Source organism: Trichosurus vulpecula, chromosome 8 (assembly GCF_011100635.1).
Source record: "Trichosurus vulpecula isolate mTriVul1 chromosome 8, mTriVul1.pri, whole genome shotgun sequence".
In the NCBI taxonomy this organism is placed as follows: domain Eukaryota; kingdom Metazoa; phylum Chordata; class Mammalia; order Diprotodontia; family Phalangeridae; genus Trichosurus; species Trichosurus vulpecula.
Window position 1 is genome coordinate 45863330 of NC_050580.1, and position 24519 is coordinate 45887848.

Below are 24519 nucleotides of genomic sequence, written 5' to 3' on the forward strand. Positions count from 1 at the left end.
TTGGCATTGTACAAAATAATGTTTTATTTTATAAGGAGAACTGTCATTATTAGCACAGTAGAATCGGAAATGATTACAAAAGATAGAGAAAATTACAAGAATCTCGGCATCCAATAGGAACCAAAACCCTGAGCTTAAGTTTGGCCAGGATGTCTGAAACATGACACTGTTCCCTCAGAAGCTCAGAAACAGGTTTTTCCTGGACTTCTAAAATGTTAACTGTGAACTAGAAAGGGGCGGGGGAGGGGGGGGCAGTGAGGAACTTATCTCAAAGGAGGAACTAAATTGCACCCAAACTAAAAGTTAATGGCTTTTGCAATTGTTGAGAAAACTTACTTTAAAACACCAAGGTTTCTAAAATTCTTAAAGCTGAAGTCAGAGAGACTTGTTGCAAATCATGTGTTTTTAATTAGCAAGCAAATAAGCAAACAGTTAATAGATCAGATAAGAGCATCAGATATTTTGTTATACTATAACTTTCTTTTTACCACAAGGAACTTGTGAATCCAAATGGTTGGCTGAAAGCACAATGTTACTAATGCCAAAGTCATGTGTGCCTGTAGATCTTCATTCTTTTCAATGGATACAGACTACACTCACAACCCTGGTCTTAAAAATCCACGCCCACGGCCACAAGAGAGGTAATCCAGGGAACTGAGTATGGATGAACAGAATAAATGCAGCACCACTCCTGAGAAAGCTCAAGTGACTGACTTAGTAATTTGTAGGTTAACAGCATTATCTCTGAATAAAAGGGAAAGCATGATTACTGTTAGTATAGTCATCTAAACACCTAAGTCCTATGATCACTAGATCTCACTTTAGCTATTATATCTTTTGTTGAGAATAGGAGAGCTCAGGGAACTATGAAAATTAGAGAGGTTCTATTATACTCTTATACTAATAAGTGATAAAGCACAATAATGTGAACAGAAAACCTTTAATCCGACATGGATTAAATTGCTCTCCACTGATTAAAAATGAGCTTGAATCTATCTTTGTATTCATCTTCAGTTTTTATAATAAATCTACATGTTAAATGCTTTAAAAAATGTCAAACACAACAAGGACAAAACCCATCTGTTCCAAAAACCCAAAAGTTAATCCATTAATTCTTTGAATAGATTTAACTTCCTTTCCCTTCCACTTTATACAATGTCTGACCAATCCTAAAACTCAGCATCCAACCACTGACATATTCATGTACCTTCTCATTGCATCAAACCTTAAAAGCACCACAGGAAAATATGGAGGTGAAAAACCATCAAACCAAAGGATGACCAAAGAATCACAGTCTTTCACCCTAAATATCAACAAACTCACAATAAATCCCAATGAAATTTAAGTCATTTTCTGTTGGGTGGGGGCAGGAGGGGGTAGAGGAAGAGAGATCCAGAAAAGGAAGAGGGTGGCAAGGAGGGTAGTGGTGGGGACAAGAGTTGTAGATTTTTTCAGTTTTATTAAAGCAGGCCTGAGTGGTGTCTCTGGTTTAGCACAGCAAAGATACTGACTTCCTTCCTGTATGGATTCTCCAACTTGACACCAAATTTTTCGTCCTGGTATTTTTGCCACGGATTTTAAGAGGTCTCTCTTTTCTGTGCAGTTTCATATGTTGACTAAGGTGAGAGCTCTGGCTAAAGCATCTGCCACATTCAATACACTGATAGGGCTTCTCGCCTGTGTGGGTTCTCTGATGCTGGATAAGATGGGAACTCTGACTGAAACATCTGCCACATTCATCACACTGATAGGGCTTTTCTCCAGTGTGAATTCTCTGATGTTGAATGAGATTTGAGCTCTGTTTAAATCCTTCGCCACACTCAGTACATTTATAGGGCTTTTCTCCAGTATGGACTCGTCTGTGCTGAATGAGGTTGGAACTCTGAAAGAAGCTTTTTCCACAATCAGCACATTTATAGGATTTTTCTCCAGTGTGGATTTTTAAGTGCTGAAAAAGAGTTGAACTCTGACTGAAACTTTTCTCACACTGAGTACATTTATAGGGTTTCTCCTCTAGGCTGTTTCTAAATCTACTGAAACCTGTGTCATATCGGGAAGCCGTTCCCCATCTCTTCCGCTGCCGTGTTGTCTTACACGGATTCTCAAAGGTTTTTCCTTGGCTTGTGCTTCGGGAAATACTTCCTTTGGCTCTTCCTAACTGCATGCTGGAGAGTTTAAAAATAGTCCTGCTGACTACTTTCTATTGTTTTCCTCTTTGATCAAATGTTGTTTCACTTTCTTTGGAGGAGAATAAATCACACAATTTTCTAAAGGAAAAAATATGCAATTATTAGTTAATTCCTGTCAGAAAGAAATAAAGAAGAAAACTATCCAGTAGTGATTTTTCTTTAAGAATTCCATGGTGTAGGCAAATCCTACTTCATTGCTCAATTAGAACAGCAAAACCTGTCTACAATAAAAGAAAAACACGTTAGACATCAACAAGTGCAATGACAAATACGTGAAAAACATTTGTGAATTCTATCCTCCCTGCTAGTAGACAAAGTCCTAGGAACTGAAATCTTAAAGAGGACCAACATATCAAAATCCTAACTGCATTTGTAGTTGTCTTTCTTCTATTCTGACAACATTGGCACTTGTAGATGGCAAAAGGTGGAAAGGAAAATAAATCTGTTGATAGAGCTATGAACTGCTCTAAACATTCTACAAAACAATTTGGAACTGTATTCAAAAAGTCACTAAGCTGTACATACCCTATTACACAGAAATACCAACTAACTAGGCCTAGACCACAAAAGAAGTCAAAGCTGGAGTGAAATGATACATTTGTATAAAAATATTTATAGCAGCACTTTTTTGCGTGTGAGCAAAGGATTGGAAACAAGTGAGTATCCACTAATTGGGAACTAGCTAAAGAAACTGTGGTATGTTAATGTAATGGAATATTATTGTGCCATAAGAAATGCCCAATATAAAGAATGCATAGGCACTTGGGATGACTTTTACAGACCGACATAGAGTGAACAGAACCAGGAAAATTTACATGATGACAAAAATAATATAAAGATGGTTTTGAAAAACATCAGAATACCATCAGTGCAGTCCCAATGATGAGATCTAAACACCAATAAGACAAATATCCATTTCTTAATATAGGTGATAGCCTAGAGGTACACAATGAGACAAAGGTTTTTTAGCAAGGTGTAGATAGTTTTATTTTGCTTGACTATACTTATAATTTCTTTTTGGAAAGGCTGTGGAATGGCTTCTTTCTGGGAAAGAGAAATTAATTGGTAAGAAGAGGTATAGACTTTTAAAAGTATAAGTAACATTTTAAGAGTACAAAGGGCATTGAGAAGGGGACAAAAGCACATGCTGCAGACAGTCAAAAAAATTAAAAAGAACTAGTACAGAAATACTGTTTCATATACAATCCTCTTTGTTCTTGTTTTGTAATGTTTGTGTTGATGACCAAGTTCATAATAAAAAAACTTTACAAAAGGAAACAAGTAATAAAAATTAAATTATGACAAATAAATAGAATAGTAAAATGTGAAGATACATTGAAAGAGGAACCCTCTAATTTCTTAATGGGAATAGACTATTCTAAAAATATAATTAAGTTTAAGATATAAGCAAAAAAGTATACTTGAAATTTTCCAGTACTCATACATGTAGTAATAAATAGGTGTCCAATATTTACTTATCCCTAAGTGATTCTGACCTAGGGTTTAGGTTTTTTCTTCACCTGGTGGAATAAACGCAACAATGTATTAGATAGATTCATGATGTTTTATCTTTGAACACCTCAACAATTCCAACCTCATAAATCTAAATTTTTAATTAGAGTACTTAACAATAAGAGTTTCACTCTATAAATAACTGTTCTGTATCCTAGAAACATTTGATAATTATTAGAAGTGTTGTTCTTTTTTTGTTTCTGGGTAAGAAAAGATCACAAGGAAAAGAAATACCTCTCAAAAAAACAAAAACAACAAAAAACCTCTGTAGTATGATAGCTTTCCAGGGGGAAGGAAGGAATTATTCAAAGAATTCTTTGAATAATGGAATTGATAATCGAATAATTGAAAAATGGAGTGCTGAGGAGGAAACAGGCAATTGGAACAGATAAGAAAAAAAAAGATTGATGAGTTTAATGGGAGGAAGGTGATAGTGATGATGATTGGTGGTGATGATATATGGTCACGTGAAATTTGGCTAAAATACAATCAAAGTTTTAAAATATCCAGAGCCTCAAGATGTCAAGTTTTGATATCTCTCAAAATATGAAGTTTACAATTTTTATATTTTTTTAAAAGTCCTGAATCTCTTTAAAACAGTAGCCTTTGTAGCCACTGCCAATGGTGACATCACGTTAAAGTTATTACTTACTTCATGTGGAATAAAATTATTGATCCTCTTCCTGTTGTGTAGCATAACCCTCATATAGGGTCTGGACTATGAACTGAGAACTATCCTGGGTCAGTCCAAACAAAAGAACACTGGGAGGAAAAAATGAAATCATACATTACTCACTTTAGCCTCCAGATGTAAGAGTCCAATGACAATTTACCCTATCCATTATAATTGTCTTTTAAAATATGTGAGAGGCTTAGGTGTACACTGTCCTCCCTCATGAACACTGCCCCTGAGAATCCCTGGCCTCCTTCAAAGCTCACCTCAGCTACTACTTCTTACTACTTTTTCCTAGTCTCCCTAGTTGTGAGTGCATCTGTGTTCTCAAATAATCACATATATACTTATTTTTTTATTGGAATAGAGTGAAAGTTTCTCAAGGACAGGTTCTTATGCTGTCACTGTGACTACTATCAATGCAATTCAACATGCATTTGGAGTACTTACTATGTGCTAGGCACTGGGCATACAAAGAAGGAAAACAACAGAAGCTAACTTAAAAGGCCTATAATCTCCTCAGAAACAAAGGAACTGACAATGAGTATAATAAAGTTACAATGTGATAAGGAGGAAATGCATGGAAAGAGAAATTTGAGGAGCTAAGAGATCCCTTTCCACTGTGGAATATCAAGAAGCCTTCAGGGAAGAGGTGACTAGAGGAAGTTCTAGATCGTGAGAAGAGCCTATAACAGGGGTGTGGAACCTGTGGCCTCAAGGCCACATATGGCCCTCTAGTTCCTCAAGTGCAACACTCTGACTGAATCCAAACTTCATAGAACAAATCTCCTTAATAAAAGGATTTGTTCTGTAAAATTTGGGTTCAGTCAAAAGGCCGCACTCAAGGACCTAGAAGACCACACGCGGCCTTGAGGCCACAAGTTCCTCACCCCTGGTCTATAGAAATACGTGGAGGTGGGGGTGGGGGATGCAGGACAGAAGAGCTAGACTGTCCAGTGTTGTTGCAAGTGAAGTGTGTAGCCTAGTGTGAAATAAACCTGGAAACGACTTGTAGCAGGCCTGTAACGGCAGGCTGAAGAATAAGTATTTACTGAGATGCCATTGTTCATTTTCTTTTTCACATGCTCCCCATCACAATACTTCTTTTGGACCCCTCAGACATGTGTCTTCAATGTACAGAGCTCCTACTGATGTTCTACCAATCAGCCTCAGATCCACAATTTCAAGTCTAAGAGTTGTCTGGGGCATTGCAGGGCAAGGGACTTCTCCAGTCAGGATGGCAGAGGCAGGCTTGAACCCAGGTTTGCCTCAAGTGTTACAAGTTGGCATAAAAATAAAACCAAACTGGGGCAGCTAGGTGGTGCAGTGAGTAGAGCACTGGCCCTGGAGTCAGGAGCACCTGAGTTCAAATCCAGCCTCAGATACTTGACACATGTACTAGCTGTGTGACCTTGGGCAAGTCACTTAGCCCCAACTGCCCTGCCAAAAAAAGAAAAAATAAATAAATAAAACCAAAGATAGCAATTATAGAGTGCTCTAAGTTGTGCAATCCCCACCCTCCCCTACCCCCGTTTAATATAACAACTTTGGGAGGCTGTTGTCAGTCCAGCAACCAAATTCTGAGCTTTACTTATCACAGAGACAAAAGAACCAAGCTGACCTCAAACTACCTCATCTGTATACGGGGATGGTATCGCAGAGCACTGACCTCACAGAGTGGAGATGAGTACCAAAGCACACTTTAGAACCATAAGCCAATATTCATTCTCATCCCTCGAGCCTCACCTCCCTCAGAAGGAAGCTCTTTGATAACGCCAGCTAAAAGGCTGGAGAAAGAGCATGACTAGGGGCTGGAGTCCGGAGGGTCCGGGTTCAGACCCAGCCTCAAGGCTTCTACAGGCTGCAGGGCTGCTGGGAAAGTCACTTAACCTCCCCCTGCTTCAGGTCTCCACCAGTAAAATGGGGATAATCACATCCACCTTCCAGGATTGTTGTGAGGATCAAATGAAATGACATTTGCAAAGTGCTTTGCAAACCTTAAAGTCCAGTATAAATGCTAGCTATCAGTCAGTATTACTGTTATTGTTAATTAGGGTTACTACCATTGTTACTGTAAACAGTGCTGTTATTACCGCTGTTGTCATCACTGTCCTCTGCCATGGTTACTTTGTAACTTATTATTACTATTGATACTGTTACTGCTATCACTATTACGGCTGTTACTGTTGCTGCTATTGCTACTGTTACAATTGTTACTCTATCACTATTATTACTAGTACTGCCATTGTAAATATTGTTACTGTTATCGTTACTTGGTATTATAATTGTTATGGTTGTCATTATTATTGTTACTTTTCCCGAATAGAAAGGCAGCCCTTTTCTTCCCCTTTTTTCGGGGGTGGGAGATGAGTAGGTATTCCACCAACCCCCAGGCATGGATGGGACTGATGGGTTATTTCTGACCCCACGGCCCCCTGGCGGGGACCCCCTGGGCTTTGGCAACGATTTCCCGGGTGGGGGAGGACTGAAGGGGCGGGGCGGGGAGGGGGGTGGGAGCCCTAAGGACTCAGTTTCCCCATCTCTCTGACAAGAACACCCGCAGGGCCTGGTTCCCGACCCGGGCGGGAGGTACCTTGGTCCAGGCCCCCGGACCCGCAGGCCCAGTTCGAGGGTGGCCTAAGCCCGCAGGGCTGGGGGGCGCCCAACCGCCGGCGGTGGTCCGGCAGCCCGGAGGAGGCAGTCGCGGGAGTGGAGCCCGGCCCACGCAGGCCCGGCCGTGACGACCCACTCACCTACCGCCACAGCTACCGCGGCCTAGCTCCACAAGCGCAACTCTGATTCCCGCCCCTCTTGCCGGAAGTCGACTGGACCGCCGCTCTGCGATTTCCGCTGTGGCAACTCTAGGTTAAAGGGAATCTCGACTCGATGGTTTTAACCCCCTGGGTCCCGTGGAGCTCCTAGTGCTATCCGGGCTTTCCCTTACGCGGCATGTGACGTACTCCTAAATCTGGAACTGAGCGGGGCTACAAGTCACTGCCTAGGTAACTCGGTGGAGCAGTGGGTGGGCGCTGGACCTGGAGTCAGGAAGACGCTCAAATCCAGCCCACTGTCCCACTGTCTCAGTTTCTCCCCCTCTCAGACGGTATGTTAATAGTAACTCCGACCTCTTAAGGTTGTAATGAGGATTAAATGAGATGTTTGAAAAGTTCTTTGCGAGCCTTAGAGTTGTATTAAGTGCTAGCTATTATAAAGTGTGAGTGACTGACCAGGAGGGTGGTAGAATCATACAAGAGACAGAGGGGCAAAGCACAGCATTGGTTTGGCAGAGCTGGGGCTAGAACAAAAGATTCCTCCTGTTTTCCAACGTATTGCACCTTCTCTCTCTATGGACTCCTTCCTAGCTGCAACCAGACGGGCTCAGTCTTAGCCATCCTTGTGGGGGAGGGGGCAGGAACTTTGACTTTGACCTGGTTATCACTCGAAGCTGGTCCTTGTTGCTTCCTCCTTTCTTTGCTGAGCCTCTAGATCAAAGATTCTTTACCTGTAAACTTTTGTTTTAATACTTTGCTGACCGAATTTCAATATAATTGGTTTCCTTTTGAGGGGGATGGGAGCTGACCCCCTAAAAGGAAAAGACTATGTCTTTGGGATCTGAACTCCAAAAAGGAAAAGCTCCTGGACTTTCCCAGGAGGCCCAGGTCCCTGGCATTCACCTGTAGCAATCAGTCCTTCCCAGTTAATTGCTCTTTCATTGTCTGCACCTGGCCCCACCCTAGACCACCATTCCCTTAATTGCATTTAGACCCCTGCTCGGTTCCCATAGTTTCTAATAAACCTTGTCTTTGGCTGAAAGAAAGCTTGGATCAAATCATTTGGGCAGGACCATCGTGTAGCTACCTCGGGATCTTAGCACCCCTAAACCTCAGCACTTGGTATTTTATTTCATGAATTTAAAATGTTATCTGAAGCACGAGTCTATAGCCTTCACCAGATTGCAAAAAGGGGCCATGCCATGACGCAAAGAAGGTTAAGAACTTTCCTTTGGTTGAAAGTTTCTGCTCTCACTGCATGTGCTTCCTCCCCACCACTCCCTTCTCAACCCCTTCCAGTATGACTTTTGACAACCCCCACTGAAACTGAAGTTAGCAATTAATCAGACAGTCAATAAACATTTGTTAAGTGCCTACTAGGAGCCAGGTACTGAATTAAGCCATGGGGATACAAAGAGAGGCAAAAGACAGTTGCTGCCCTCCAGGGGCTCACAGATTAATGGTGTGGAGGTGGGGATGGGAGAAGACAACATGCAAAAACTCTGTACAAAGATGCGCTCAGTCTTATTCAATCATTTCTGACTTGTCATGATCCTACTTGGGGTTTCCTTGGCAAAGATACTGGAATGGTTTGCCACTCTCTTCTCCAGCTCATTTTGCAGATGAGGGAACTGAGGCAAACAGGGTCACACAGCTAGTAAGTGTCTGATACAAGATACAGACAAGATAAATAGGAAATAAATAAAAAAGAGGTTACCAATAATCTCTTAACTCTTAGTTCCCATCCTCCAAACCCTTACACTACCTTCTCCTGGTTTTCTTCTACCTCTCTGACTGTTTCCTCTCTGGCTTCTTTATTTTTTCTTCATCTTCTGCTCTCTCTAAGCAAAGGTTTCCCTCCAGGCTCAGTCCTAGGTCCTCATTTCTCACTCTGTGACTCCTTTAGTGACTTAATTAGTTCCTAATCTTTTCTCAAAGCTAAGCCCAGATGCCACCTCCTCTGTGAAGCCTTCCTCCTTTCCCATCGTAACAAATGTCAGTATTCTCTCCCTCCAAAGATTACTTCATCTCTATATGTGCATGAGTTTATAGATCATTGATTTATAGCTGGAAGTGTTGAGGTTTAGGGGTGCTCGGGACCCCAAAATACTGGCACACTGAGTCCTGCCCAAATTAATTTGACCCAAGCCTTCTTGCAGACAAAGAAAAACAAAGTTTATTAAAGATTTGCAATATTGGGTAGATTCTTAAGAAATCTCACCATTTTGTGACACTTGTATTGACAAGGGGGTCAGAATAATCTGAGCTGAGCTAGATTTGTGAGAAATGGTGGGAGGAGTTTTGTTTCCACAAGATAGTGATAGCAGATTGTAAATCTGGTAGCTGGTCCTAATCAAAGCTGTGATCTAGCAGAGACCAGGCTTCTGATCTGAAAGGTTAGAGGCTTGTACCCATGCTTAACAAGCCCTTTCAGGAGGGTATGACATAAGCAGTCAGGAGGTTGCATCTGGCCAATGAGGAGCCAGGAGGGAAATTCGAATTGGGAGTCAATAAAACGACTGGCATTTGTCTGAGTCCTTGAACTCTCCTGTACTCTGTTCACAGAATATACCCATTTATTCAGACCGAATAAATGTAAAATGTAATTAAAATCTTCGAGGCTTTCCTACGAGTATTGTTTATTCCTAGACAGTGTAAGGATATTTACAACAGATTGAATCTGAGCACCTTCATAGAGGCAAGATGGATCTTCTATACAGAAAGACTGTGGGAGGAATCTAGGCCAGGTTCTGGGGCAATGAGAAGAGGACTTTAGGGAGGGTCTTGATGGGACTGGGAGTGGGGGGAGACTGGGGTGGGGTCAGACCCCAGGAATGAGATTAAGGGTGGGAAATAGCTGAAGGCAACCTAGAGATGACAGACAATGGAGGGGGGCAATCCATAAGTAACGAGACAGTGGAGGTAACAGACAACAGACTTGGGCATGAAAAGTCAGATCAAGTGGGAACATTCAGAGAGAGCTCAAGGGGGTACCCAGAGCCTATACCCCATCAGAAGAACCTCAGAGGTCATCTACAAATGAGGGAATTGAGGTGTAGGGACATTAAGTGACTTGCCCAAATCACACAGCTAGTCATTTTATTACATGAATTTAAAATGTTATCTTTATACTGCTATGATATTAGTGTCTTTCAAGCAAGGATCTTGTCATATCAGTTACAAGACCTACAGGGTCTTCCTATGGCTTACTGAATCAATACCTTCATTGGCCTCATACTCAAGGCCTTCCAAGAAGTGGCACTACTCTACCTTTCTAACATGGTCTTACTCCCCTTCAAACACGCAGGCCACTTGGGCTATACAATATTCCATATGCCATGCTTCTCTGTTCTACTGTGACTCCTGTCTTGTCAAACAGTAAACCTAGGCAATCCCCATAATCTCTGCCCTCTCCACTCCAGCTTGGGTCTTGGTGAACTGTTATATTCTAATAGAAGAGACAACATACAGACATATTAATGTGTACAGTAAAAATATAAAGTGAATAAATACCAAAAAAAATACAAAATAGTTAAAACCAGAGTATTGAGGAGATAGGGCACTAGCAGTTGAGTGAGCAGGAAAAAGTTCATGCAGAAAATGGTGTCTGACCTTCATCTTAAAAGAAAGGACCTGTAATCCAATATAGGTTCTACATATATATTAAGCTTATTTTCCCGATAGTCAAGTTGTAAAGAATAATTATAACCAATGGAATGAACCATGAGAAAGAAGAAACAAAACCAAAAAAGAAGGGGGAAAAAAAGAGAGCAAATAGTTTGCTTCAATCTGCATTCAGACTCCATAGTTCTTTCTCTGGATATGGATGCCTTTTTTCATCATGAGTCTTTCAGAGCTGTCTTAGAACCTTGCATTGCTGAGAAGAGCCAAGTCTATCAAAGTTAGTCATCATAGATACGTGTCGGTAATGATGTATAATGTTCTTCTGGTTCTGCTCCTCTTACTCAGCATCAGATCATGTAAGTCTTTCCAGGTTATTATAAAGTCCGTCTGCTCCTCTATTCTTATAGCACAATGGTATTCCATTACATTCGTATACCACAACTTGTTTAGCCATTCCCCAATTGATGGGCATCCCCTTGATTTCCAATCAGATTACCTGCTGTCTTGGAGGGGAGGGAGGAGGAGAAGGAGGGGGTGAAAATTTGGAACTCAAAGACTTGTGGAACTGAGTGTTGTAAACTAAAAATAAATTTAAAAAAAGAAAGAAAGGGCCTCCATGAGGAGGAATATGAGGAGGGGGAGAATGAGGAGGAGAGGAGAGAGTATATTCCAGAATTGGGGGATGTGCCAAGACACTGGGTAGGAGATAGAGTGTCATCTGAACCCCAGATAAATTATGTGCCTTAGTCAAGGTCACATAGGTTGTATCAGAGCCAGAATTCACATTATGTCCTCTGACTCTAAATTCATGGTCTTTCTACTATACAACTATGGGAATTGGTATGTTCAGGAGAACTCTGAGTGTCTTGGCTACTTTATGGCCAAAAGCCTTACCATAAGGAAGGTAACCTGGTATATTGGCAAGAGCAAATCAGGGAGTAACAGTTCAAATCCTGTATCTTATACCTACTGTTTGTATGACCATGGTCAAATGATTTAATCTCTCTGAATTTCCTTCCCATAACATGGGAATAATAATACTTGTAGTACCTAGGTCAGAGGGTGGCTATGAGAATTAAATGAGTTAATGTATGCATGGTGCTTTTGAAACCTTAACATGCTATATACAGCTCAGCTACTACTACTATAGAGGAGTAACAAGCACTAGAAATAGAGGCCCAAAGGAAGGGGGCTTTCTTTTCAGAAGGACAATATAACTTTCTTGTGGTCTATTTATTCTTGTGACTTGGTTTAAAAAAAGAAGAAAAGATAAGAAGCACCTGTGAACGTGAAAAGTGCTACATAAGCAGCCAGAGCGGGTGTTATTTTGGTCTCCGGGGCTTTGTTTAAGAGGAAATGATTAAGAGATGAAGCTGTGCTTGTGTGACCTCTCACATGTCTCCAGTTCAAACCTCTGACCCTTGTGCAATAAGAGGTTTTTTATCGTGTGAATCAAGCCTCCCAGGACACACAATGTGTTCTGTTCACCAAAGGCCCCAGGCCTTACTTTCTGTTTCCTTTGGCTTCTCTGGGAAAGGAAGCCCTTGACATTCCCAGCCCCGGGTCTGGTGTAGCCCTGCCTTAAAACTCTGCCCGCTAGCAATGTTATAATAATAACAATAGCTCCTATTCATATAGAAATTGTATGTGCCACTGTGCAAAGACTATTGTCCCCATGAAGACAATATCATGATTATTGTGTCCATCCCCCCACAATAATTTTAAAAAGACATTGGTTATATAGCATATCAAGGTTTTAAAAGAACATGGCATTCATTGGCTCATGTAATGAGGACGCTGAGGTTAGAAGAGACAAGAGATTTGCTCAAGGTCACAAAATGAGATGATCATAACTTCTAAGTATTAGGATCAAAATTCCAACCCAGATCTTATGAGGACAGGTCCTATTCCGTTTCACACCATACTGAAATGTCAGTAAGAGCCCGGATCGAATGGGGAAGCAAGGGGGGACAAGACCATATTAGGATCCTAGAATCACAAATTTAGAACTGAAGAGATCTGATTGGTCTTTGAGTTTTCCCTTCATTTTGCAGATGGTGAAACTGAGGCACAGAGAACTTAAGTGATTTGCCTACATTCACATTGCTATTCAGTGCCTGAGGAAAGATTTGGGCTTTCCTAGTGACACAAAAAAAGGTGGTATTTAAATACAGACTACTGCTCACGGCTGACTGTTTATATGATTTTGGTACTTTTCAGACAAGGCAAAACATCCTATCTAATAAAAACTGAAAGGCATCAGGAAAGGAGTGGGTTGAGCTACTATCCATCTGATAAGGTTGCATAATACTTCTGCAGCTGCCCGGACATTTTTATTGAGCACATATATAATATTTTCACCATGTGAAACTTGTGTGCATGTGTATGTATGTATGTGTGTGTGTGTGTGTGCATGTGTGTGTGTGTGTGTATGTGTGTGTGTCATGCATCGGTGTGCTAGTGGATGGAAGAGGGCAATCCAGGGATAGCTTTCTGGCATTGTCATGGATTGAGCACATTGAGCACAGGAATGGGAGTCAGGAAACCTGGGTTCACGTCCCAGCTCTGTCCTTTAACTGATTTCTTTCATTTCACTAGTCATTTAACTGATTTTTAGCAAATCACTTAACCTCTCAGCCTCAGTTTCCTCATCTGTAAAAAAGGGGTGAAAATATTTGTCCTTATATTCCACAGTCATTTTAAGGAAACTGTTTTGTAAAAACTATCATATCATATAAAAGTGAATAATAATTATTATTCCCTTTGAATTCCATTGCATTTGACTCACCATAATCGAATTCTATAGTGACTTTGGATAGATTGTTCTATAATCAGTTTGACTCTTGTTGTAGGGCTGTTTGTCCCTTGGCTGTTAATGATACAACACAGTAGCCCCTCTGGTGATAAAGCAAGAATCTGCTTTGGTGGGGGAGGGGAGGAGGGGAAACATTTATTAAGCACCTACTGGGTGGACTCTGAGCTGGACTCAGGAAGATTTGAGTTCACATACAGTCAGCCTCAGACAACTATATGTGTGACTTTGGGCAAGTCACTTAAGCTCAGTTTGCCTCAGTTTCCTCATCTGTAAAATGGGAGAATGGGGGAAAATAACAGCACCTAACTCACAGGGTTGTTGTGAGGATCAAATGAGATAATAATTGTAAAGTGCTTTACACAGTGCCTAGCACAGAGTAGCAGCAGCAGTGTCTCAGGCTGCTGTTCAATTAAAAGCTCGCTTTTAATATATTTAGTAATTACATACGTCATTTCCTTTGAAATTTGAGCAAATCTGTTCTTCAAATGTCTCCTTTGGAGCATTTAGAAAAGTTTGATTTCAGTTAGGCCAATCCCTTGGATAGCTATATGTTAGAGACCAGTATCCACTAGCAGACACATTCCTTTTGTTTGCCTGAAGATGGCCCCTTCTATTTCTTTGGAAAGACTCAATTTACCTGTATCAGACTCTAGCTGGGGCTGCTGTCGTAGCCCCAAAGTGCTACAGCATAAGAGGCAGGTGTGGAAAGGAAAAAATAAGGGGATTGAAGAAAAGAAAGAGGGATTAGGGAAGAAGTACTATATAGCAGCTACTATGTGCCAGGAACTGTACTAAGCACTTTACAAATATTATTACATTTATTCTTCACAAAATCCCTGTGAAGGGGTGGCTGTTACTGAAACTGAGGCATAAAGTTAATCGACTTGCCCAGCATCACACAGCTAGTAAGCGTCTGAGTTCAGGTTTGGTTTTGGCTCTTCATGACTCCAGGCTGACCATCCTACCCATTTCATAAGCTAGCTGCTTCTGATAGATAGACAGGAGAAAAAGAGAGAGAGAGAGAGAAAGAGAGAGAGAGAAAGAGAGAGAGAGAGAGAGAGAAAGAGACAGAGAGACACAGAGAGACAGAGACAGAGACAGACTTCTGGTTTCCCTAGCTTCAAGACCCAAACAAATTCCATCTTTTAGAAAAAAGTCTTTCACAACACCTCTCAATTTTAGTGCCCTTCCTTTCCTTAATTATTTTTTTTTAAAAATTATCCTATATATAGCTTTATATGACATATTTGTTTGCTTATTGTCTCCCCCATTAGAGTGTGAGCTCCTTGAAGGCAGGGCTATCTTAAGCTTTTTTTGTACCTCCAGTATTTAGCACACTGCCTGGCACAAAACAGACATTTAATAAATGAACTACTTACTTGCTGATGAGAGAGTGGTGTTAATATGATTAAAGATCTTCCCTGCCCATTAATCCCATTAATAGGTCTCGGGTGGAGCTAGTTAAAGGAAGCTTGATTAGGGGAGGCTTGTTTGTAGGAAGGCCCATACCCTTTTGCTAATTAGGTCACAAAGGTTGTGAAGCAATCAGGCTCTAAAAAGGGTATATATACACTCTGAGGGTAGCTGTTAAGCTCTATTTCAGAACTTCGGGAGGAGAGGTCGAAGGCTAGCAGACAGCTAGGCTTTGTGAGTGTTTATGGGAAGGTTCCAGCAGAGGGGAAGGTTATGGGATGGCTTGGCTGTGATGTTGTGTTTTTAAGTTCTCTGCTGTTATAATGAAGTTGACTTACTGGTTTTGGGATATAATTGCTGCTATGTTGAATTAGAGTTATTGGTTTTGAGATTTGATCCTCTGGTGTCTAAATAAATGTCCTATTTCTTCTGCCTTCTATATGGGGAGTCTCTTATATTCTGCAATACAGAACTATAAAGGCATATTCATGGTCACCATCGATATTGTGACATTTGCCTTACTGATACAGAGGGAGACAGAGAGAGAGAGAGAGAGAGAGAGAGAGAGAGAGAGAGAGAGAGAGAGAGCGCGTTTATTATTTACCCATACCAGGCCCTAGCTAAGTACCGGGAATACAAGCACGAGTAAGAACAATCCCTGCCCTCAAGGAACTTACATTCTAATGGAGGAAGACAAGACAGAAAGGAAACTGATGGTAGCTGAGGATGTCAGTGCACCAAAACAGAGACCGTGTGCCCCTAGATGCTGGGAATGGAGATGGTAACACATATTTTCACTCTCTTTACCTTTTGTCCTCCTGCTCTCTCAAGGGAGACATGAATCTGTTTTTCTAATTCTTATTCTTTAAGAATTTGCTTGCTTTCTCACTTGGGATTTATTTTGAAAGAAACTGTTTTTCTTATGAGGAGGGGGTGGGGTGGGGTAGTAAATGTTGCCAAGGGAGAGGTATAGGTGGTGACATATACGAGGAGAAAGACTGTAGATTCTATTACTGCTGAGAGGCATTCTTTGACATAAAATTGGTATTTCCAAGCAACAAAAGATATGACATATAAAATATATGTATACATTGTGTATGTTTAAGTGTATAAATGTGCATGTAAATACTTGCATGTATACATACATACACACCTATCTCTCCTACAGCAGAGAGAACACATGGATTTAGAACAGGGGTAGGGAACCTGCAGCCTTGAGGCCACATGAGACTTTCTAGGTTCTTGGGTGGGGCCTTTTGACTGAGTCCAAGTTTTACAGAACAAATCCTTTATTAAAGGAATTTGTTCTATGAAGTTTGGATTCAGTCAAAGGGCTGCCCCTGAGGACCTAAAGGGCCACGTGTGGTCTCGAGGCCACAAGTTCTCCACCGTTGATTTAGACCAGTACCTAGATCCAGTGAACCTGAAGTGTTTGTTGAGGGAAGGATTTGAAAAGGTCACCTAAGTAACCTTCTGAAGAAAGTTTATATCCAATTCCCCATTTTTTCTTCCCACAGCAGGTTTGAAAGGTAAACTAAGCCCATGAGGGACAGAGCTAAAGGCATTAACTAGAAAGTCATGCCTAAAGGGAGGAGTTAGGAAAGCATACCCGTGCTACTGATAATGTGGGTATTCATACTTCAAAATATTATGTTTTTATTTTAAAGAGAGTGAGAAAGCCTGCCTTGCTCCTAAAAATGGACCCAGTTACATACTTCCTTCTTAGATAAGTTTTCAGTATTATTGAAAATATACATCTGAAGACACCATCAGTGACTTGTTAGAGATTTTAATTTCACACACAGAACCAGCAGTCTGGTAAGGGCCCTGCTGTTTATTTTAGAGGTATTGCTTAATAGGCTTTTACTGCTTCTACTTGGGGGATTTCTCAAATGACATGTGAAATTTTTGTATGTCAAGTTCATGAAGAAGCACTTCTTGACTGAACCAGATTAGGCTTTTATACAATGGGTCAAACTAGGGTCTTTCTTATCCAGTAAGACTGAATCATTTTAAATCTCGTAATTTAGGGAGCAGCTTCTAAGATCAGTAACATCCATAAAACACATTGAGAGCTAGCTTTTTTTGTCACCCAAACACAGGAAATAAATGCTCCAAAATATCTGTGGGTCAGTTTAGGACTTCTTCAGGCTAAAGAGAATCAGTAGATTTGAGATGAAAGTAGGAACGTGCTAGATAGAGCCAATTCATTCTGGTTCTCAAGAGCTGTCAATTAGTCAATAAAGATTTCTAAATTTTCAGGGTGATCACTTACAGCTGGGAAACTGACAATGCTACAAATCAGGTTTGATCAGTTTCTTTGATTATCTAGACTTAAGAAAATGATAAAGAAAATGTTAATAATGCAGGCTCTACTTTAAAGTGTGCCCTGAATACGTTTTTCTTTCTTTCTGGAGAGCTGGCTGTTAAACATTTGTCAGCATATTCCTGATTGAAAGAGACCTTAGAGATCATCTAGTTCAGTGGGTTTTATTTTTTAATCTCAGGACCCCTCTGAACTCTTAAAAATGGTCAAGGATCCCCGTGAAGAGATTTTGTTTATGTAGATTATACCTGTTGATATTAACTATATTAGAAATAATAGTTTTGATCTCACAACACCCCTGAAAGGTTCTTAGGAACCTCCAGGGGTCCTTGGATCACTCTTTGAACTAGACCACAGATCTAGTTCATCCCTTTGTTTCATAGATGAATAACCTAGGGGATGGAGATGCTATATGGTTTTCCCAAGGTCAGACACTCTGAAATTAAGAGCCAGAATTCAAACCCAGATCCCTTTGATTCAATATCCAGGACTCTTTCCATCTTGCCATACTGAGCCCAAGAGTGCCACTTACAGATGAAATAATGAATAGTGTAGATTGTACATGTAGCAGCTATGCTTTCAGAAAAGATGCTCTTCAAAACCCATCAAAGTAAAACGATTACACCATCTGACACCAACATTGATTTTGACCATTCACGTGACAAGAAAGCCCTGAAATTGTTGCAGGTTCAGATTATCAATGGCAGGTGGCCTTAGAATACTGCAGAATTTGCCAGTCCCCAGGGGTGGCTGTGGCTGCAAGGTAGCAGCCAACTCTGTTCGTGGTGTATCAATACTCGGTAGGATACCTCCAACAATATTTTCCAACAAAGCTGCTTTCTTGAGGCCGTTGTTTATCTTTCAGAGTTTCAAAGTTTGGCCTCCTGTTGGGAACCAGCTGACTCACATCTTCCTTTAGAGGGCTGCAAGCTCAAAACAAGCTAATGTGCTTTTAGTCAGCGTTCATAAAAACATTTTGTCCAGAACAGTGGAGGTGACAGGCAATGAGCTTTTGCCAAGAGTCAGCAAAATACAGGAAATGTACTGTATTCTCTTGTACACTGGACTCCCTGTACTCTGCCCTCATCAGGCCATATCAGGAATATTATATTCCCAGTATTTAAGAATCTCAGAATTGGAAGTGTCTCAGAGAGCACCTGGTCCAGCCTATATCTAAACAGGAATCTCTTCTAAAATAAAGCTGTCATATAGTCACTACAGCCTTACCATAAAAGAATCTGTCACCTCTTGAATCAGTCCATACAACTTTTGGGTAACACTGATTGTAGAGAAGTCATTTCCTTAACTGAAAACTAAATTTGTCTCTGTAACTTCTGCTCATTTCTTCTATTTCTGGATGCCACATTTTAGAAAGCACATGCATAACTCCCCATATGGTGAGGTGACCTAAATCTATACCAGAATCCTAGAAGCAACTAGGGATGTTTACCTGGGAGAATATGCAGTACAGATTTAGAGCTAGACTTTCTAGATCCTCTAGTCCAGAGGTAGGGAATCTGCCACTACATGTGACCCTTTAGGTCCTCAAGTGCAGCCCTTTGACTAACTCCAAATTTCACAGAACAAATCCTTTTATTTTAAGGGTTGTTAAGCAGGTTCCCCACCCCTGCTTCTTTCATCTTAAGGTGAGGAAACTGGCTCAGAGAAGTAAAAGGATTTGGTTGCACCTCTTATTCTAACCCCTGATGTAGGCACGCTACTCTTCCTTACTCCTCCTCTCTTTTACTTCTTCCTTTTGCCCCAAACTGTACTAGAAGTCACTCCAGACAGCCCTGCAATAGGAGGACACACCTCCATCCTGGTTACCCTCCCTCCACTGCTTGGGCTGCTTGACTGCTTGGTAGAGATGGGAGTCAGTAACTCCATTCCTTCCTACAAGACAGCAAGATGGCATACAACCAGGCCTGACCATATGCCCTGCTCACATCTAACATCCTCCAGGCCTTACCACCTGCCCTGTAGTCCCCTAGCATCATTATCTAATCTACTTAGATATAACCTTTGGAACTCTGGGCCTTGCCATGCTGAATTGTTGGTCTTCCCAGTCTTTCCATCTTAAATGCTGCTCAACTTTCTTTTATGTGTTTTCCTCTAATTAAAGTGTGAGCTTCTTGAAAGCAGGGACTGTTTCAATTTTTCCCCCTTATTTGTATTCCTAGCACATAGTAGACACATTTTTTTTTGCCCATATTAATAATATCACACGTTTATAACTTTATAAAGTGCTTTTGGTAACTCAATATTGCAGTAATCTTATTTTCTTTAAAAATAAATTCTAGTTGTGGTGAAGGCATGCTACCGTATTCTTTAGAACACTACTTATCTAGAACCTTACTGTTTTGTGGTTATTGGTGAATGTAATATCTTACTTTAGACTAGGAATTCCACCAAGGCAAGTCTTGTTCAAACTTGTATCAACCTCAGCACCCAGTATTCAATAGGTGTTTAATAAATATTTGTTAAATTGTGGACATCATCTGTATGCAACTCATTTGCCCTTCTGCTCATTTTATTGGTACTTTGGTTGTGTAGGGATAAGGTAAGATGTTTTGGTGGTACCTGGTACCATGGAATAAGCACTCTATAACTATTAAAACACTCCATACATGTGAATGAATAATAACATATATTCACACACAGATGGAATTCTCTTTAAGAAACAAGAAGCATGACATTGGGGATAAAATGCTAGACTTAAGGTCAGAAAGATCTTGATTGGAATCTCTCCTCCAATTCCTACTGGCTGTGGGATACTTCATAAATCACTGAAGCTCTCTGGGTCTCAGTTTCTTCATCTATAAAATGCAGACAATAACAACTGTATTACCTATCCCTTTAATAGCTTCAAGCTGCACCAAGCCTTTTAGGATACCTTGCAAAGTGTCATGTATTATACTTACCTATTTCAGTCTACTAGACCAGGGCTGTCCAACCTTCGGTTTTTTATTGAAACAGTAGAAAATATATTTTCATTTGCCATCTTAGTGAGAGCTCTGAGATAGCTCAGCTTCGTTTACTAAGGCATTTATGTAAATTTCTATGCTTGTCAGCAGGCTGCATAAATCACAGTGCGGGCCGCATTTTGGACAGCCCTGTACTAGACTATAACTCGCTGAGGGCAGGAACATTCACTTATCTAAACTCTGTATCTTACCCAGGGTTTACCACAGTTTTGTACTAGTAGGCTTTAAAACACTGAGAATAGTGCTTGACACATTGACACATAGGGAGTTTAACATATGCCCACTGATAAATGTTTGTTCAATGAATATGTCAAATGGTTTGTGTTCAATTAGCAAAGAATCCAGGACCACCTGCGCTCCAAGATGAAGCACTGTTACAGGACTGAACAAATGGAATATGAGATTAACTCTGACAAATAATGAGTATTAACCAGCAATGACCTTGGTTTTCTCTTCTGTTCGCAGAAGCTCCTATAGGTTCTATTCATTCATTCATTAAACATCTGCTATGTGCACATTATTGTGCCAGGCACTGGTGGAGAGGCAAAGACAAGTAGGACACGGATGGCCCCAGACATAGATCGGGTGGTGTCAATTCCCACAGTGCCAGTTTTCATTAACTGTCTTATGCTAGGCAATTAGCAAAGTCAGGTTTACACCAAGGTGTTTGACCTGCCAATAATGGCTGTAAGAAGAAGCATTCTTCCTGGCACAAGCTTGAGGGAGAATAGGCAGGTGAAGTGTGCTGGGAAATCCCCAGGCCAGAGTCCTCTCACTACCCACTGTTACCAAGCTCCAGAATATCACAGCAACTGCGGTGTTATCCAATATGCCTCTACTTGCAAGAAAACCCATTAGCTGGCCTAAGTCTGACAAGAAAGAAAATTAGAACAGTTTTAGAAAAATATCAAAGCTTTATTTGTATGTGTGTAGTAAACAGCTATATTCACATTCAAACTTGTAGAGGAAGAAAGCAGTTCTCTATTTGGCTTCTCTTGGCTACTTTTTCTAAAATTTTAACAAATGGATCGTATGCAGTAGAAAAAAAAGAGAGGAAAAAATAAGAGAAATTAGAGGAAGCCCCCAAACCCAAAGGCCAGTCTTTGCAGTAAGTTTCCAGTGCTTGGAATCTCACAGGGCACTTACCTCCTCTACAAACCACGGTTAATTCTAGATATCTTCTCTCCAATAAAGCCTATAGATTCAGTCCAGCTGATGGAAATGTACATGGGAATGCTAAGAGATTATATTTTGTCTTTAATAGGAAGCAGAAATGGATTTAGCTGCCAAACATTGTTCAACACCCATACTGTGGGGGGAGGCCCGAAGGTCCAAGGAACAAGGTGACATGCACAAACTAACAATAATTTTAAAAAGTGTGCTCTCTTAGCTATTATTCCTCCATATTCACTGAGAGAGAGGCTCCTTGAGTCTCTTAATAAAAACTCATCTAGGATAACCCCTAGATCTCATTCACAGGTTGCATAGTATGAGAGCAGAACAGGTTTCTGGAAAATATTGAAATAAATATTCTCAACTTTTACTGGTTCAACATAACCAGAAGTGCTCTACATCAGGCACAGGGACACAGATGCAGAATGGAATTTTTATGTCATAAGTGTACACAGAGAGGTGATCAAACATTATAGTTGGTGAGCTGACCCCAAGGTCAAGAAGAACTGAAATCAAGTCCTGATACTAAAAGGTATTGTCTATGGGAGCCTAGACAAGTAATTTAATGTCTCAGTGACCTAGGCAACTAATTCCCTTAAATTATAACCTTCAGAGGAGATATTTAACTGCCTTAGAAGAGGGAATTTACTAAAGTGAAGAAATCACAGATCTGGTTTTAAAAAAAGCACCCAGATTTCTTCTAAATTTCTTCAGTACATTGCCAGGACCAGTGAGTTTCAGCTGATCTTGGGATGTAACTTTTATGTGCAAAGAAGACAATTATGACCATTATGTGCTTAACAAATGCTTGTTGACTCTCAGAATCCATTTCTTATCCGCTTATTAGGGGAAAGGGTTAGAAGATGGCTGGGGAGCCAGGTCACGAGATCTGGTCCCAAAAGCGGAATCTAGGCTATAGGTTTGGTTCTATTTTGACCAAGCATTTCCAGTGGCTGTTCCCTGCAACTGCATATTTTCGCAAAGGCCATTTCATTCCCAGAATTTTTCCTTAACAGAAAAATACAAGATTTCTTCAGCATTGTGTCTCCTGGGGACTTAAAGCCCTTTTCTCCCATTGCAAGCATTCATGGCTTAAATGTCACTTTGAAGGAATTAATAAGCATTATACTCACTGTTACAGAGGTAGAAATAGTAGTTACATGCCCCTGGGCATCATCTTCAACCTGGGCCACAGAAAGCACTTCGTTTTGCACCTCTCCGAGTTTTGCACCCTTCTCATTTAGTATTTTGTCTTATGGTTATCTGGGCACATTGTGTAAACTAGTCCTTCCCATGGACCTACACCCATGCTAACAGAGCGGCAACACCCTTTTAAAAGTGGCCAAAACAACCCAATTCATGTTCCACAAATCTCATTGCTTTTGTAAAGAGCCTGGACTGAAATGAACATCTGTATGATTGGGTTTTTTTTTGGGTGGGGCAGGCAGGGGCTGGGAGGGAGTGGGGAAGAGAAATTTAAATGACTGATTTTCAGGTTCGTACTAAAGAGATTCATGACAGCCTAGTACCCAAGGCCGAATTTTTGTTGTTACAAATACCTGTATTTCAAAGTCGTCTCTATCAACCACTAGTGAGGCTGGTGTTTTCCACTATGGCAGCAGACCCACACTATGTGAGTTATGGTGAATTCATAATCCACAGGCAACAGGAGAGAGCACAAATTATGTGATGTACACACCAGCCCCTTGTGGTGACAAAAGGACCAGTGGGGACAGGTTATTCAGAGACATTACCCAAAGCTAAGAATAGATGGGCTGACCTTATACACCCGACGCTCAGGCACCTGCCACTATGAGGCAGTTAGAGATTCATATACCTCCTATCACTCTTCCCCACATATAGCATGTGGCCTACTCCTAATCCCCACTACTAGGCAATCAGGGGGTTGTGCCAAACTCTGAGGAATCCTCTTGCAAAAGCAAGATGCCAGCTATAGGTACCTTATCTGAAAGTTCCCTTTCCCCTAAGGTCTGCTCTGGTCCCCACAGTGATGAGGGAACAACTCCAGAGACTCTAGCAATGTGGTTAATAGCAAGAGACAAGGTGTTAGTGCCATACAGATAAATAGAGTGTCCATCCCCCAGTTCTGGGGATTTGGTTTAAGTGGCAATTAGAGGACGAGTATCAAAGATCAAAGCTGATTGGCTTCAGGTGGTTGCATCCTGTAGACTTTTCCACATTCCAACACTGCTACCCTGGTCATCCTGGAAACCAGATGCTACGCCAGTTCTTCTGGCTCTGTCAGCTGTTCCAAGCGCTGCAACATCATCAGGCGGAGAGTTCGGAACCTGATGGGAGACACAATGCACAGATCTCACACAGGGCCTGGCTAGAGAGCCTATGCAAAAGGGAAAGTGAGATCTTTGCCCAGGGAAAACTTGGATGCTTTGTTATCATGAAAGGCCCTGTGGCCCAGGAACCTGGTTCTTCAAACATCTGTAACCCTTGTCTTGGCTTAGCCTATGCCCTCAGTACTCCAAATCTTTCTCCTCCCCAACAGCACCCTCATTTTTCTGCAGGCTGCTTCACAGAGACAGAAGGGAATCTGTGATGAGCTCTGAAGTCTCACATTTTTGCTGTATTTTTTTTAAAGGCTGTGCTATTTTTGTCAAATGAACAATAATGAGAAGATGTGCCATTTCCCCCAGATAGTATGAATCTCAAAACACCTCCTGTAACTGGTGAATTCTCAACTCAGCTTGGTAAGCCAGGAGGAAAAAGCTATTTTGTCTCTATTACATGGTTTGGGGAGAGGTTTAAGATCAACTCAATAGATTATTTTTTTAAAGTCACAACCATATGCAAGGCACCGTGCAAGTTTAAAGAACATGGGCATAGCTCTTCACCAAAATTAACAAAAATTCAGAATTTCAGGGTGGGAAGGGACATTGAAGGTCCTTCAGTCCAGCTTATTAAAGTTCATTCAGTCCAAACCATTCATTTTTTCCAAGAGGCCTGGAGAAGTGAAGGTGACTTGCTTGAAAACACGAAGCTAGTTAGGGACTCTAGGCTTACTTT

The 24519-nt window shown here is 41.0% G+C and overlaps 2 protein-coding genes across 4 annotated transcripts in view; both read right to left on the minus strand.

The window, feature by feature from the left end:
• Window positions 1-22675, minus strand: ZNF22 (zinc finger protein 22). Of its 3 annotated transcripts, none has more exons than XM_036734728.1 (3): window positions 22614-22675; window positions 4354-4463; window positions 1-2267 (listed from the first exon to the last, which is right to left on the minus strand). In XM_036734728.1, the coding sequence occupies exon 3, from the start codon at window positions 2162-2164 to the stop codon at window positions 1490-1492; it is 675 nt and encodes a 224-aa protein (XP_036590623.1). In that variant the 5' UTR covers window positions 2165-2267; window positions 4354-4463; window positions 22614-22675; the 3' UTR covers window positions 1-1489. The 3 variants fall into 3 exon arrangements, with proteins under 3 accessions (XP_036590623.1, XP_036590621.1, XP_036590622.1); XM_036734726.1 differs by lacking the exon at window positions 22614-22675 and adding an exon at window positions 7128-7201; XM_036734727.1 differs by lacking the exon at window positions 22614-22675 and adding an exon at window positions 6968-7190.
• RASSF4 (Ras association domain family member 4) overlaps window positions 21206-24519 on the minus strand; it is an 81889-nt gene continuing 78575 nt past the window's right edge. The window contains exon 13 of the mRNA XM_036734724.1: window positions 21206-23789. Coding sequence (XP_036590619.1) covers window positions 23720-23789 — 70 coding nt within the window. The 3' untranslated portion in view covers window positions 21206-23719. The remainder of the gene's footprint in view (window positions 23790-24519) is intronic.